Source organism: Urocampus carinirostris, chromosome 18 (assembly GCF_059441175.1).
Source record: "Urocampus carinirostris isolate Australia breed hairy pipefish chromosome 18, RoL_Ucar_1.0, whole genome shotgun sequence".
Taxonomy (NCBI): Eukaryota; Metazoa; Chordata; class Actinopteri; order Syngnathiformes; family Syngnathidae; genus Urocampus; species Urocampus carinirostris.
The window spans coordinates 9,302,201-9,319,462 of record NC_142366.1 but is presented as its reverse complement, the minus strand read 5'-3'; the positions used below and the strand labels follow the sequence as shown (position 1 = coordinate 9,319,462).

The following is a 17,262-nucleotide window of genomic DNA, read 5'->3' as shown; positions in this document are numbered from 1 at the left end:
ATTTTACATAAGCATATTATACATTTTTCTGTCCACATGATAGCGTAGTCAAGGGCATGAATCATCTTGAAGCCCTTACATGTGTGTGGAGTATTTCCCTTGAGGGCTTCACTGCTTTGTGGGGCTTCATTTAGCCATCACTATTAAATACTCTTTTATACATTGAGTGTAAAAGAAAGTCCAGGTCATGGAGATGCGATGCTTCAGGAAACTTCTAGGCATCAGCTACTTAGCCCATGTGACTAACGAAACGGTGCACAACACCATCAGAGGGCACATTGGACCCTACCAAGAAATGTTGACTAAGACTGGAGTGGTATGGTCACGTTAGGGGACAGTCCAAGGGGGCAGAAGGAGAGGAAGACTGAAAAATAATGGAGCTGAAAACATTAAGGAATGGACTGGTGCCAACTTTGCAACAACCTAAAATCAGGCCAGGAACCGTCAACAGTGGAGAAGACTGAAAATGGGGAATTGAATTCTCTTATTTGAAGGCTCATCTTCGTGTTTGTCCTTGCAAGTTCAGAATTAATTGATGACCTTTTTCCCTTCTTTTAGGGTCCACTGAAGTTTAAACTCAACAAGGACACTTGTATTTTACTTCAGATGATATTTTGTCACCATCATGTGGACGTTATGGAAAACTCCAGGGATTGGAAACCTGAAATGTTGTAGAACCACATTGGACCCCAAAATAAAACAAAAGAAATGTCTGGAGCTGCAAAAAAACGGTCCTATAACGTAAATAAGGAATGAAACACATACTGTATATATTATCTACATTCATTAACTAATGTTATAAATGTTTGTGTCCTGTTGTCCTCCTGTTTTTTAAGAGATCTACACCTCATGTTTTAAGACAAGATTCAGTAAAACTAACTAACCCCCTTTTCAGACAAAAGCTAATTTTTCAGCGCATTCCATTTTTCTTTGTGACGTTGAATGATTTGATAGAATTTTTAAAATGATAATGCCAGAACTTGTGTCCCATATCAACAAATATACCACTTTGAACCTGTCTCCCTCCCACATTAACTTAAGATCATTGAGGCTCATTTTGAACTTAATTTTTTTGTAAATAATGGTTTCAAAATAAGGTGCAACACAGTTTTGTAAAAAAAATTACAAAAAACTGCAATTGAAAAGTTTATGGCTGTATTTCCCTCCAGCGCAGTGGGCACGTGGGAGAGAGAGGGTAAGCATGCTATGTGCGCAGAGATCCACCCACCACTACCGCTCACCCAATCAAATTGCTCTGTGTGCTTGGCTGGCGATTTTTGGAGGTTTACAGTTTTGTGGGTTTTTTATCATAAGGTGTCTCAACAGTGGACATTTATTATTTAATGAGCTTCCATAGAAAGGATTCTTAAGCGACAGCCAAAACAGAGTCTGTCGGTGTGACACCTTGGCAGTAAACTGTAGGTAAGATTGTGTCCTGTATATACTGGACTGAACAACATTCATTCTGAGAATATTCAGCTATCCATGCACCAAACGCTACATAGGAAATGATCACAAGTAGCATTTTATCTACCATATGGACTCATCAAAAGAGCCATATCTGGCTTGTGAGCCATAGGTTACCGACTCCTGTCCTAAAGAAACCACAACATTTTTGAAATGGCGCAAGAGAACTAGGGATTGCAGATGACCTGCATGTAGCTACAGAACAATTTAGCTGGGGGAGAAGTTCAACTTTATTGGCAATAGAAAGCATCTTCCTCTGCCTTTTGGTGCTTTTGTCGGTCCAGATCGTTTTGTGAACATGATGGCTTTCAGAAGAACCTGAAATCAACAAAGATTTGCACGTACATAATATAGAAGAGATCTTTTCTTCCTCATGACATGAGGCTCTTTAACTCTACCCGGCAGAGTAAATGCCCACAGTAAACCACACCACCTACATTGCATATTACCGAATCTTATTGCAATATGTATTCTGTGTAGCACTATTTAGTTATTCTATATAACACGCTACAGTGGGCATTTGCACGTCACACTGGGTATTTGTATATTGTATTCTTTTTTGCTTTATTATTGTACTGTTCTCAGCTCAGGGATGCTGCTGGAAATGTGAATTTCCCTTCAGGGATGAATAAAGTATCTATCTATCTATCTAGATTTGTCAAGCGGTTTGTTTACAACTTAGGCTTTAATGTTATTGATGCACAGGCAGACACAGCCAGAAAAGGGACGGCATGACTGTTTAGCCCAGGGGTCTTCACATCTTTACCCAGTCTGTGTCAAATAAAGAAAAAAAGAAGGGAAACAGATTTGATCCTTAAAGGAATAAAAAATGGGGAGAAATAAGAAAAGAGGCAAACAAGGAAAACAGCAATAAAAAGAAAAGTAGGTCATTAGACAGCCTAAAAGGAAACGGAGAAAAGAAAGAAGGTAAGAAAGAAAATAATTTAATTAAAGAGAAAAAAATCCAAAACCTAAAAAATAATAGACAAAATAATAGTACGATTTTCTCTCTCTTTTTCTTTCTCTCTTTTGTTTTTGTTTTTCATTTTTCTATTTCACTTGTACTTGAGTTTTACTTTTTGTCTTTTTTTTAAATTTTCGATTCTTTTTTCTTTTCCCCTTTTTGTCTCTTTCTTTTTCATTTCTTTTTTGTTTTGTTTTTTCTTTTCTTGTTTCTCTTTTTAAAAGTCAAGTGCGTTTTGGTCACTTTGAGTCTCCATATATTGTCTTCTTCTGTTGTGCTTTAAGCACTCGTTTTCAGTGGCATGACAAAATACTGCGACATCTAGCGGGCAAATAAGACATACTGTCCCTTTTAACTTTCATATTAAGGCAGGGGTCTCAAACTATCATCCTGGGGGCCGCAATTGCTCCCTGGGACGTGAGTTTGAGACCCCTGGTTTAGCCAATCAGAATGCAAAACACACTACGCGATAAGAATGAGCAGAAAAGGCGATAAGTCAATGGCGATCGAGCGAAGGAATACGTATTATTGATTAGAATGTAGGTGGTGGGTAGTAGATGTGTCACCTCTCCGTCCAGCGCGTGGATCTCCCTGGGCAGGTCGACGGCGTGTCGGCTGAAGTAGTCCATAGTGATGGCGTTGTTCCAGTAGCTCAGGTTGTTCTCGTGGCTAGAAGACTTTTTTCGCCGTCTCATGCAGCACAGCGTCACCAGCACAGCTGCACAGAGTCACCAGGCACAACAAAATAAATGGCACTTTTTAAACAGGAGGTACTAGGGGGGGCTGTGGGCACATCTCAAGTTGCTTGCCTGCCTGTTAAGAAGCCATGTTTGGCTATTGTCAAATAGGGACAGAAGTACTTTGACCTCAGCACGGCAGTGCAGTGGTTAGCGCGTGTGCGGCACAGTTCTGAGGTCATGAGATCCAACCTTCCTGTGTGGAGTTTGCATGTTCTCCTCGTGCTTGCGTGGGTTTCCTCAGGGCACTCTGGTTTCGTCCCACATTACAAAAACATGCATGTCAGGTTAATTGGCCGGTCCAAATTGTCCCTAGGTGTGAATGAGCGAGTGAGTTGTCCGTCTCTGTGTGCCCTGCAATTGGTTGGCAACCAGGTCAGGGTGTCCCCTGCCCACTGCCCGAAGATAGCTGGGATGGGCTCCAGCATCCCCGTGATCCTACTGAGGATAAGCGGTGCAGATAATGGATGGATGGGTCCTTTGACCTGCATATTGGTATACTGCAAAAAAAGGGTGGTTAGGCCGATACCAATGCATTTTTTGATGAATTAATGATCCACTAAGAACATAAATGATACCAAACCCAATAATAATAATAATTTATCCATCCATTTTTAGCGCGGCCTATCCTCACCGTGGTTGCGGGGCAGTAATAATGATGTTAACCCAAAATTAAAGAAACACCGTATAACATATGACCACTAGATGCCGTTGTAATGTGTAGTGCAACCAAAAATGAGTGCTAGAATGCACAAAGAAGATAACAAACTATAGAGATTCAGGGTGACCAACATCATTTTTCCTTTCATTTTTTTGCCCAACCTTTATGGGTGGAAATCGTCCAATCTTGAAGAGACAGTGTGCAGGATTTGGCAACTAGATGTCGCTGTGTTGTGTAGTGCAACCAAAAACAACAGCTACCAAGCACAAGAAAGATTATAAACAATGGAGAGTAAAATTATCCATACTGCAACATTTTTTTCTGTTATTTCCTTTCACCGTTTTGTTTTTGTTTTTTGAGGGTACCCATAGCAAAATAATCACCATGTCAGTTGCTTTTAGATGAGCCTCAGGTAATGTCGGATAAATACACATTTGTTTGCCCTACGAGTATTTAAAAAATGCTGGTTTGTATGATAGTTCATGTATTTTTGCTTATTATTTAACTCAAAACATTTTTTTTAATGAATGAAGTTTTTCGTTTTACCAGAAGAGGCACTAAATAACACACAATGTCTCTTGAAGCAAATAACAATTCTTTTTGAAATTTTTTGAACATACACCCTCAATTTCTCTAAAACAAAAAGCACAATTGACACATTCTGGCATCTGTGGAAGTCCCAACCACACTTTACGGAGTGATTTTAATTTTCAATGTAAAAAATAATCATGTACAGTTAACCACATTAGGAAGAATATTTTTGAAAAAAGTGAAAAAAAGACTAAATGACTTCATTCAAATGCTGAGTAAATTCTGTTTTTTGAGTGTCCCATAGAAGGATTTTTAATTTCAAATTGAATTTATCGCCACATGGATCATCATTCACATACAGAAATGGCGGACATTAGCAAGCACTTATTTATTTTGTTTTTATTTTATTTTTTGTGTCTGTGTATTTAGTGTTTCAGGTACTAGGGAGGGAAATTTCTATACAGCACTTCATTGGCTGAAACGTGATTTACAAATTAATTTTGATGGATTTTTTTTTCCCATATTTGAAGCAAAAGTAGCGGCTTACAGCAAGTGGAGACGGGCACGCTGATGGCCAGCACCATCCACACCACGTCTACGCGGCTTAGACAGACGGCGAGGCGTGCCGAGTCCAGGCCGGGCCCCGAACTGTTGGCGGGCCCCCAGGGGTCCTCCGTGGTGGCCGGCTCTTGCCTGTTCAGAAAGCTGCCGCCGCCATCCGTCCACAACGACGCATTGACGCCGACGCCCGTAACGTTGAGTCGAGGACCCGGCGTTGGCGACCATCTGCTTTTACCGTCATCGCTCGTGACGGGCGGGAGCGAAGTTACAGAAGAGCTTCCGTTTCCCGGCAACTCGCTGGTGCCAGCGAGCACCTGCCAATAGGGCAGCAAACGTTAGTCCACAAAAATCAAGAACAGAAATAGTCCACATTGAATTCCATTGTTGACTATTGTCGCAAGACAGGTTTTCCCAACAGAGTGAGGCATCTCCACATGAATATAATCTCTGCTGAGAATTATCCAAGCGCAATAGCTTCTCTGTCTTGAGCAGTAACATACAGAAAACACAGCATCAACATCAAGTACAAGCTGGTTCGCGCCTCGGCCGAGTCATACCTAAGACTTATAACATTGGTAAAATGGCGGCGCCCTCTGTTGGCTGCGGCTGCATCGGCTCGCTACAACGGGTCAGGTGTATCGACATTTCGTTCTAACAAAGAATGACAATACAAAGGAAATTATTATTATTATTATAATTATTATTATTATTATAAGTAGCAAAACTTTGGGAGCATTTTGGCCTGGATACGACCTATAAAACAGGGTTGGTAGGGGTGCTTGAAATCCAGGAAAATTTCTGAATTTTAATGTCTTTTAAAGAAAATGCTTAAATTTTGTGTGAATTGCTTGAAAATGCTTGGAATTCTTACATTGTTTCTCAGCAGTCTTAGTCGACAGAGCTCTTATTAAACAGAGAAATATATAATATAATATAATAATAAAATCGGTAATTGGCCGGTCCAAATTGTCCCTAGGTGTGACTGAGCGAGTGAGTTGTCTGTCCCTGTGTGCCTTGCGATTGGCTGGCAACCAGTTCAGGGTGTCCCCTGCCCACTGCCCGATGATTGCTGGGATGGGCTCCAGCACCCCCGCGACCCTACTGAGGATAAGCGGTGCAGCTGATGAGATGAGATGAATAAAATCGGTTTAAAAATGACGGCGAAGCATCTTTGCTCCCTACAGGTGCATTAGGACAGGTGCATCAGGACATGATGGGAGGCTATTGTTTTAATAGAGTGCTTGAAAACAGAAAATGCAAACCCTGGTCAAAACGTAGAACAAATCGATTCTCAGCATGCTGAAAAGGGTGCAAGAAAGAGATCCAACTCTTTACAATGGGAGAGTCGGCTCTTTCCAATCATATGAAAGGTAACTCACGAAGATAACTACTTGTAGCTTAACTACCGTATGATTTTTCTGCTAACGGTTTGCTACATTTTACCCCTAAGCAGGGCACTACGGAATGTGTTTCCGTGCAAGGATTATGTATCATTTATGGACGTTTATTATGGGCTGTGTAAAAAATGAAGGTAATGTTTCCCAGTGGTAAATTGTGAAGGGAAGAACTTCCTGCAATTGAAAATGTAAGCTTCGTATTAAACTGGCCTAAAGCAACCAATACCTCCACAGTTTGATGTCATCGAGTCACATCCATGATACAAATAACAAGAACATTTGATACATGAACCAAACAGAGACAACAGCAAACACTGAAGAAATGGCGCAAAGAAACTCCGTTTTATTCTCTATGCCCCATTCAGCTGCTGGTTTAATGTTCGGCTTAAGACTGATGAACTTTTCTGATGATTTTTCCTACAGGCAGCACTCGGTCACCTCAAACAACAGGGCTATGGATTGATTCACACCAGGTAACCTCTTTTAATTGTACTGGAGAAATTGGAAAATTGGCCTTGAGAGTGCTTAAAAAGAGCTTGAATTTAGCCATGAAAAAGGTGTACGAACCCTGTATAGAAAGACTACATTCAAAGCTTAACAGACGTTGCGTATCATGGCAGTAGCTTGGTGATGCATCAACATTTAAATGAAGAATGAATGGCCTTTATTGTCATTATACAAGTTTAACAAAATTGGTTCCTTTCTTTGCAAGCAGAACAAATTAAAAAGGGAAAATGTGCAAATGGGAAAAATGTTAAAAAACATTATGTTAATTATATACAATACATATGTCTATATTCAAAGTGGCAGTTGTATAGAGAATTACATCAGACAGTTGCGGCATTGGCTCAGGAGGTATAGCGCTCATCTGCGGATCAAGAGGACGCAGGTTCGATTCCTAAGTCCTCCGTGTTATATGTCGAAGTGTCCTTGGGCAAGACACTGAATCCCTAATCCCCCCGATAGCAGGTAGTTGCCTTGCATGGCTGACGCTGCTATCGGTTAGTTTCTTAGCGTGAAAAAGGGAAAAATGTGAAGGACATTGTAAAGCGCTTTGGGAGGTCTTCATTGACTTGAAAAGCGCTATATAAATGCAGACCATTTTCATTTGAACGAGTCTGACTCGCCTCGGTAAGAATCAACTTACGTTCAAACCATGACATATATTTTAAATTGTTCACACGTATATTTTCTTAGAAAAGAGAGCTTGAGCATTATGCCAGACTGTGCCAGACAAACCTATTTGAAATGAAATTCATGCAGTCTCAAGAACTAACATCAGTGGTTAAAATGTTAAAAACGACAAACGTCACTTGTTCAAAGTGTTCCATTTCAAACTGTTAAGAATTGTATGTCACAAACTTTGCAGTTGAAAATTGAATGTACTTCACAAAATGCACACCGTGTTTGTTTATTTACTGTTCTACTGCTGCTCATGAGACTTGGTTGGTTGGTTGTATCCCTTAACCACTAGGGTCTTCGGGGCACCATTTCCTGTGGGGTGTCTTGGGCTTTGACTTGATTTTAATTTGATTTTTATTTGTCTGTCCCTAAAAAATAGACAAGGGTTTATTCACAGATTCATGTGTCCTAACTGAGCATTTCATGTCATTGGTTTGTTCAATAAAAAGATGTATTTTTCATTTTTACCAATTTTCTTGTCTTTATTGGCATTTTCCGCATTGTTAAATCAACTCCATGCTAAGTTAAAAAATACCCAATAATTGTCTAATTATTTGACTAATTATATCAATAGTTGGTGACTAGTCGACTGTTGAAGTAGTGTTTAGTTGCAGCGGTACCTGTTGGGAGGTAATGTTGTGCAGGTGTGTTGCCCGGGTAGGTTGGAGTACGGCGTTATCGTCGGATGAAAATTGGCCAGCGCCGGAACTTTCTGGGGTCCAATCCGGGCGAGCGGTGCTGAGGTTGGCGGTCGCCGTGGCGATGGGATCCAACCCGGGTGACGATGATGCCAGCGGTCCCACTGGCAGTGCCAGGAGGGCCAACATACCTGCAGGAAAACAAATCCTGGCTTCCTTACAAAATAATAGCACATTTTTACAAGGAAAAGTTTGCTTAGAAAAATAGTTTCTGTATTTTCTGGACAATGAGGTAGTAAATAATACAAATTTATTTTTTCTAGTTTTAAGATACCATATTTCCTGACTATGAGGCACAACTAAAAAAAAGAGAGATTTTACTGCAATCTTACAACTACAAAAATAAAAACAAAATAAAACAAAAAATATATTGTTTTTAAACATTTATCCAGTTAGGGTATCTAAAAATAGAAACAAATATTTTTTTAGTTTTTTAGGTGCCCCTTATAGTCCAGAAAATACAGTATTACTTTTTTTTAAGCAAGAATCCAGCAAGATAAAATAATCCATCCATCCATCCATTATCTGCACCGCTTATCCTCAGTAGGGTCGCGGGGGTGCTGGAGCCCATCCCAGCTGGTTGCCAGCCAGTCGCAGGGCACACAGGGACAGACAATTCGCTCGCTCATTCACACCTAGGGACAATTTGGGACCGGCCAATAAACCTGCCATGCATGTCTTTGGAATGTGGAGGAAACCGGAGTGCCCGGAGGAAACCCACACAAGCACGAGGAGAACATGCAAACTCCACACAGGAAGGTTGGTAGCTGGATTTCAACCCATGTCCTCAGAACGGTGCCGCATACGCGAGATAAAATAATATATATTCTTAAACACTTATGCAATGACCTGTACCTTTTTAAATACACATTTATTTTAAGTTTTAGCAGAAATCCTTCAATATAAAATAGTTATTTCTGTGGATCATCAAGTTCTATTTACTTGACTGGAACAGCAGAAGACTAATTTGAAAATACCATTGACCCAAAATAATGATATCATTATGAAATAACAGTTGTAATCTATTTGAATAGGGTTCGATGTGATATTAAACAAAATAGATTTCCTCTTGGAATGTTACAAACGTGACGGAGGAGGTCGACTTGGCGCCCCCTAGAGGATAACAGTTGCAACAAAAGAAAATCGATTGAGGATCAATTTGAGATGCCGCCCACAAAAAAGGTGTCAGCCAATCAATAGTATTGATCACACTTTTGAAAAAAGACATGATAACTTGTGATGATTCGTTTGGACAATAATTGAAAAAGTGATTTTGGAGTAGAAGAACTAACGGGATTACAATTGAAATTTTTGTGTTTGCCCTGGGATTCTTATCTTTAAACATGACATTTGACACTTCTTTAATCTGCAATCTGAAAATGTTTCAAGGCAGAATATGTCATTATCAATCAAGACCTTCTTTCCCACAGGGCTATGAATATTATACAGGAATCTTCTCACCCTGGCCACGACCTCTAGTAGGCGCTACAGGTCCTTTAAATATAGACAAACAGGCTCAGAGACATTTTCTTTCCCCAGGGCCATCACGACACTAAACAAGTGTGTGAAACAGAATACACATACACAGTCTGACCCTTAATGTGTATACATATTTTATTGTGCTGTTTTAAATGTATTCAGCCAATGAAGTGCTGTTTTAAATGTATTTTTCTACAAATTGGACACCAGGGCTTTTGTCAATGACAATATTGTCAGTCTTGAATCTTAAATACTGAAAAAAAAGACAACTTGTGTCTTATTTAGGAGTTTGTGTAGCTGCTGAGTGGTATTCCACTGATTTTATTGCACTATTGTTACAATGCACTCTTTTTTTCATGAGGCTATCATTATAACTTAGACCAGTCTCTAAGTCTCACCTCATTAGCTACACTGCTTATCCTCAGTAGGGTCGCAGGGGTGCTGGAGCCCATCCCAGCAATCATCGGGCAGTGGGCAGGGGACACCCTGAACTGGTTGCCAGCCAATCGCAGGACACACGGGGACAGACAACTCACTCGCTCATTCATACCTAGGGACAATTTGGACCGGCCAATTCACCTGAAATGCATGTTTTTGGAATGTGGGAGGAAACCGGAGTGCCCGGAGGAAACCCACGCAAGCACGGGGAGAACATACAAACTCCGCACAGGAAGTCTGGAGCTGGATTTGAACCCACGCAGGAAGTTCCCAAGACATGAACTGTGCCGCACACGCGCTATCCACTGCGCCGCCGTGCTGCCCAGTCTCTAAGTATTATGTTATAAAATTTTTGGCTATTTATCCATCCAATATCTGCACCGCTTATGCTCAGTAGGGTCGCGGGGTGGCTGGAGCCCATCCCAGCTGTCTTCAGGCAGTGGGCAGGGGACACCCTGGACTGGTTGCCAGCAAGTCGCAGGGCAGACTATTTATCCTGATAGTCCTATCATATATTTCTCTTTGAGGCCCTATTGTGTAATATTCGACTACTAGATGGAACAGTGTTGTCTGGTACGAGGGAGGGCCAGTGACACATTAGTATGATAGTTCATGTATTTTTGCCTAATAATCATCTCAATGTTTTTTTAATGGATGAAAGTTTTTTGTACCACTAGGGGGCACTAAATATCACACACTGCCTCTTTAAAGTCTTTATTACATGTTTATCTGGGAGTTTCATGTCTAATCGTGTTGCATACAATATTCACTATATTGAAATCAATGACAATGAGGACGATTCAATTCTATTGTTTCAGAATGGAAAATGTAATCAGGTAGGAATTCCTATTTGAATAAAATCGAACTTTGCTGACATATTTGCCTATCTCATCTCATCTCATCAGCTGCACCGCTTATCCTCAATAGGGTCGCGGGGGTGCTGGAGCCCATCCCAGCAATCATCGGGCAGTGGGCAGGGGACATCCTGAACTGGTTGCCGGTCAATCACAGGGCACACGGGGACAGACAACTCACTCGCTCAGTCACACCTAGGGACAATTTGGACCGGCCAATTCACCTGAAATGCATGTCTTTGGAATGTGGGAGGAAACCGGAGTGCCCGGAGGAAACCCACGCAAGCACGGGGAGAACATACAAACTCCGCACAGTAAGGCCGGGAGCTGGATTTGAACCCACGCAGGAGGTTCCCACGACCTCAGAACTGTGCCGCACACGCGCTAACCACTGCGCCGCCGTGCTGCCCCATATTTGCCTATTTATCCAAAAATTAATTACATCAACTGTTTCTCTATTCAGCCTTTATTACAGGTTTATGTTGTTTTTCCTGGTGTGGCGTGTCTAATCTTGTTGCAAACACATACACTACATTATTCTTTACTATTTGGATGGGACAGGGAAAGGGACACATTTTTTTCTAGGGCCAAATCTTTAAATGCTGCCACCTAGAGCCGTGGAGGCAGAGTGAGCCTTTTGGAAGCAAACAGTCTGTCCCAAATGTAACACTGTCAAAAATAAAAACGTTTTTCATGTCAAATGTCCTCCATCCTGTGGACGTTCCTGCTTGGGCGGCGCCAACCAAGCAGATGTGGGCACACAGATAAAAAGTGAAGCACTTCCTGTGGACGGAATGCCTTGCTAATTGCCGCCTGAACGTGTTTGAAGCGGCACAGAAAGCTAACAAACAAAAGATCGCATTTATCGAGGACAGTCCGCAAACAGGAAGTGGCGCCATTAAACAGGAAGTGCCCAACATTCCGGAAACAAGCGGACACAAAATGTCCAAAGTGGCCACTGAAGATTTTTGCCTTGTTTGGACTGCACAAGTGTACCATTTTGGAGGAACGATCATGCCATATGTAGAAATAAAGGAATAAATAAGTAGCTTCAAATATATGCCATAGAAATAAATCTTGTAATACTTAAATACTGGGTGGGCCAAGCATAAGAATGATGGATAATGGACTTATTATCCATCATTCTTTTTCTAAAACAAAATTTGAAATAAAAAAAATCTATTGGCCATTTAAAGTCAAAGTGTGTATACATATTTTGTGACACCCTGAAAATGACTTTAATGCAATTTATTCAAAAGTGTATGCATTGTCATTTATCTTGACGTTCATTTTGTCGTGTATTTTTTCACTTTTTTTAAACTGATTTTGTAATTTATTAATTTTTTTAATTGAAAGACAAAACCATCAACATAAAAGACAATAGTACATGGTTTTATTTTTCTCCCTGTCACAAAGAAAAAATAGATAATAAAAACACAATATTCAATATTTTCACTCATACAATTATACAATGTACTCAATATTCAGAAAGAAGCAACCCCACCAATAATTTCATAAATGCATTTATTTTGTCAGTCATCTGGTCATGTATTTTGTCATGTATTTTATTGTTTATTTTGGTTTTTATTTTGACATGTAAGTTCTGTTATTTTGTCGTGTCTTTTTGTTGTAGTTTGAAGTGCATTTTATCATGTTTATTGTGTCGTATATTTTGTTAATAATTTGTTGTGTATTTTGGCACTTTTTTGTCATTTATTTTGTAATTTGTTCATTTTTTCATGATTTGTCCTTTCCGAATTTTGTCATTTACTTTGTCGTTTATTTTGACATTTGTGATGTCATTTATTTTCTCTTGTATTTTGTTATGTAGTTTGAAGTGCATTTTGTCATATATTTATCTTTATGTATATTTTGTACTGTACGTGGTCACAATAAAATGTTATTCAAAAAAGGGGAGGGTCAAACTGGCTGAGCTTTCCACCTATTGGTTGATTAGTGACTACACCGATTAACCAATCGGTAAAAAGCTCAGCCAGTTTGACCCTCCTTCTTATTTGAATAAAATATTCTTTCTACAAAATACACAAAAAAAACCCGATGTCAAAATACACCAAAAAATAAATACATAAATACTGATATAAATAAATGAAAAAATAAACGACGTAACCCAGAAATATAAGAAATATTGCATTTCCCTTACATTTTGGCATGGCGTGTTTTATTCATATGTTGATTTATCTGTAAGGCATATAATTGTATGTATTTCTTTGTTTCTACATTTCTCAAGATTGGTTCTCTATATCACCCCATCACTCACTCAGCAGCTGGCAGCGCAGTGGCGTCAGCGGGCGGCCCGTCTTCATACTACGCTGTGAGCCGAGTCCTCTTCCGCACTGCTCATGCTTCCCTGAAGAAGAAAAAAAGAAAACAGCACCGGTAAGTTGCGGCAGGGAAGAAAAGAGACGAGCGCTAGAAACGGCGCTTTGCCTAGTAACGAACGAGAGGCGCCCATTAAATGTCACCACCGGGAAGTCGCCATGTTTATGGACGAAAATTTGTCAGGACGGGAGGAGGATGGAGCGGGGCACGAGCTTGCCTGCATCCACTGTCGCCATAGCAACCCCGCCTCCAGAAAATGTCTTCAAAAGGGATCATATGAGTAAGCAGGGGAAAAAAACCTTGTTTACTTCATTTTTGAAAGTGTTGCTTCAGTTTTTCTTCTTTAGTATTTTCCGGAATACATAAAAGATCTACACCACATGTGTCAGAACCAGAACAGGAGGAGGACCCAAATGCGTCACGTTTCCTCACAAGTTTATTGATAAATAGAGGAAAACAAACGCCAGCGATCCGGTGCTCGCTGGACGACGGAAGCAAGCCGCTCACGGGATTGGAGCGTGATCGGAAAGCGGAAGTGGATCTCCCAGAGCAGGAGAAATTTAAAGAAGCCTTAACTCCTTCATATAATAGAAATGAAACGTAACAGTGAAGTAACAGTATGCATTTAAACATTTTCATTAAAAAATAAAAATGAAAGGCAAAAAGACTTTTAAATCAATATTGTCAATCTTTTAAATTAGTGTTTGTCTACTATTTTGTCACTTTTCGGTCCGTATGGGTTTTCCCGAGTTAAATAAACTCTAGTGTAAATATATTCTACTGTTTTTTTTAAATGCACAGTTGATAAAAACTACAAGAGATTCAATCTTGGTAAAGGAAAACAAAATATTAAAGAAAAAATACCCCCAATAATTGTTTTATCTATATATACTTATTTATTTATCAAATCTCACATCCCTGAATCATAATTTAATATTAAGCCTCCAAAAAGACTCCAGCTAATGCACACTTTAATGCCATTCATTTAATAGTCTGGCCTTTGTGAGAATATACTCCCTACAATGTCGCCGCAGGCTAAAATGGGACCCCACCCCTTATTGATCTACACGTATAACATAAAAATCATTCTATTTGAAATTACATATTTTTTTACGACTATTATTCCAATTTTTGCTACCTTGTGCACAAAAGGTTTGTCTTTTCACCTTTGATTTTAATATACAGTACATTGTTTTTCTTTTGCCCTTGCTTTTCGCCATGTTTACAGTTTCAATAGAAAATATCAGTAAGGGGGAAGACTCTCTGAAATTGGTGAAATGCTTTGCACTCGTGCCAAGCGTTTGTGAGTGGGATGACAAACACGATCGCACACAAACACACACATCTTGCTTTGTTTAGTGCAGTAAACGTGCACGATTGTTTCGTGCTGAATCACTGCATATGTGTGTGGCCATTATATACAGTTTAGCCATTTACAAGGGGGCATTGGGTCGGCTCCATACCAAGCATCACCCACCCAAACTAAAAACAAGAGCAACTGCTACTAGCAACTTGCGTTGCTTCATGCTGAAACACTGCATGTGTGGGCGGCCATTATAAACAGATTAGCGGGCCACTAAGGGCGTCAGCATCCCCCCACCTTCTTTAACATAAGTGCTGACCAATCACCTCATTGGGCACATCTGCAGCAGTGGCCTTTACATTAGGAGTGACTTTTTTCATGTGGTTATGTGAATGTGTGTTGTTGCCACAGTAGCAGTCTAATTTACCACACAAATTACACTTGGAATTGTCCTTTTCTGTAGATAAAAAAAATGTCCAGACTGCGCTACAAAACCTTTTTGCCTTTGCCTCTGTCATTTTTAGCTTCTGGTAGGGGTGCATGTACAGATTTGGCCCTCTCTTTTGCTTGGCAGGCAGGATGCAGCATCGGGAAAGGTAGAGAGAGGTGCTAATAGAGTGGCTGTCAGTCACAACTCAGGCATAACCTAATAGATTGGTTTAGGGCTGATATCGAATGTTAGTATTAAGAGGAGGCCGAAAACTGATATTTGGAGCCCCTATTCATTTGCTGTTACAAATTAAAAATCTCTATATTATCAGCGGTTTTGATTTACAGGCATGTCAGGACTCAGGAGTTAGCGGGACTGCCGCTGTTTATTCCGATCGAACGTTATTCTTCAGTCGCTTATTCAATCAGAAGGTGCGGGGCCGATAGCGTCCGAGACAGAGGGAAGGAAGAGAAGGAGAGAGAGGCTCGGCTGCATCTGAGCCTAGATTTTGGCCTGTTGATTGAATGAAAAGGCTGATACCAATATCCGCCAAATTCCCAAATATAGATGTTGATAATCGTCCCGCCCGATAATCTGATGACCTCCATTGATCAGTACCGATAACATCAATATTTGGATGAATTCGCACACCCTTACTTTACAACAAACACAGTCGACTAGAATTTAGCGTCACTGGCGGCCATCTTGCATTGCCACTCGCCACACTTGCCGACTTGACCCCTGTGATTCGGCCCAAACACTTTTTTTGTGTCCCAAAGACAAAATGTCCTAGAGACTTTGTGCTGTGAGCACAAACAGCACAGGAAGTGCCAAATTTTGAGAAATTTGATGGGAAAGGTCGCCGGCAACGAATGAGCGCTAAAGGGCAAATATTAGGATGCGCTCACAGACCGCCGCCGCCGTCTTCTCGATCGTAAATAACGTCCTTGTCCTGCCGTCCTCACCTCAACATCCGAAAACGTCTCTTCTCGCTCGGCAACAGGCACATAAAATGGCTGACTACATGTCAGTAGTAAGAGTTAGTAAGGTTAGCAACGATGCAAAGATTTCAGCACGATCCGTTTTTAATTTGATCTTCTGCTATGAACAGAAATGACACATTTTTCATGAATGATACATAGACAATGTGTATTAGGTGTTCAAAATGCAGCAAAATGAGTGCAGTTTATATTTGTAATAACAATGTGTTTAGGGCTTCTGAAAGGTAAAATAACTTGTCTCTTTCTCTCTCTGTGTCTTTTTAACTTCTTTTGCTCTAACCTCTTTTTTTCCTTTTCTCTCTTTTCTCTTTCTCTCTTCCTACCTTTTGTGCTTTCTTTTCTCTTTTCTCTATTTCTATTTCTCTTTGGTTTTCTTTCTTCCTCTCCATTTCTTTCCCCCTTTCTCACAACTTCTCTTTTTATCTCTTTTCTTTCTCACACTCTCTCCCTCTCTCCCTTTTTTTTTCTTTGTCTCGCTCTCTCTCCTTTTACCTCCCTCTTTCTCTTATTTCTTTATCTCTCTTTTTCTTTCTCTTTAATCTACAAGTCCGGCCCCCGACAGAATGTTTGTTCTATCGTGTGGCCCCAGAGTTAAAATAAGTTTGACACCCCTGCATTAAACACTGTCTTTCTAAGGGTGGGGTGCGTAGTTTGAGGTACCCTTAAAAAGTTTAAAATAAAATGATTTCTCTATTATGTGTTAACAATGCCCCACTGAGTTCGAAGAGCCTTTATACATTTGTATTCCACCGCGACTATCTGCTTTTTTCCTACCTTTATCATCTGTGTTCCAGCCACAAAGCACGTTACGCTGAAGGGAAGGAGGCCGGGGGGGTGAGTGGTACAGTGTGATATTACGCGCCTGGTTGTGGTTTTCTTTGATCGTAGGATGAAAATGGTGAAAGCAAGAAAAGGACTGTTTCAAATACAGTCCAAATGTCAACCCAAACCCCAAAAATGATGATAAATGATAAGATTATTTGAGTGCGTCTAGGAATTTCACATACTTCCACCGTGCAACACAAGGAGCTGCAATGATGCTTTCAGCCAAAAGATGGCCTCAGCAAGTGGAATATTTTGAAAGTTACATACACCACCTTCAAGTCGGAATTTGATTTACAAATGATTATGATCACAATTTTTTTTTCAAATCATCGGACCACAGCGCTCTCAGGCAAACCTTCCAGGACATTGTTTCTTCCACTTCCTGTTTTGGTCG

At 40.3% G+C, this 17,262-nt stretch overlaps 1 protein-coding gene across 1 annotated transcript in view; it reads right to left on the bottom strand.

Annotated features, from left to right (window-relative positions):
- tmem108 (transmembrane protein 108) overlaps window positions 1–17,262 on the bottom strand; it is a 37,519-nt gene that overhangs the window by 1,489 nt on the left and 18,768 nt on the right. Inside the window, exons 3-6 of the mRNA XM_088322773.1 lie at window positions 13,248–13,337; window positions 8,121–8,329; window positions 4,908–5,235; window positions 2,998–3,149 (exon numbers count right to left, since the gene is read on the bottom strand). Coding sequence (XP_088178899.1) covers window positions 2,998–3,149; window positions 4,908–5,235; window positions 8,121–8,329; window positions 13,248–13,293 — 735 coding nt within the window. The 5' untranslated portion in view covers window positions 13,294–13,337. The remainder of the gene's footprint in view (window positions 1–2,997; window positions 3,150–4,907; window positions 5,236–8,120; window positions 8,330–13,247; window positions 13,338–17,262) is intronic.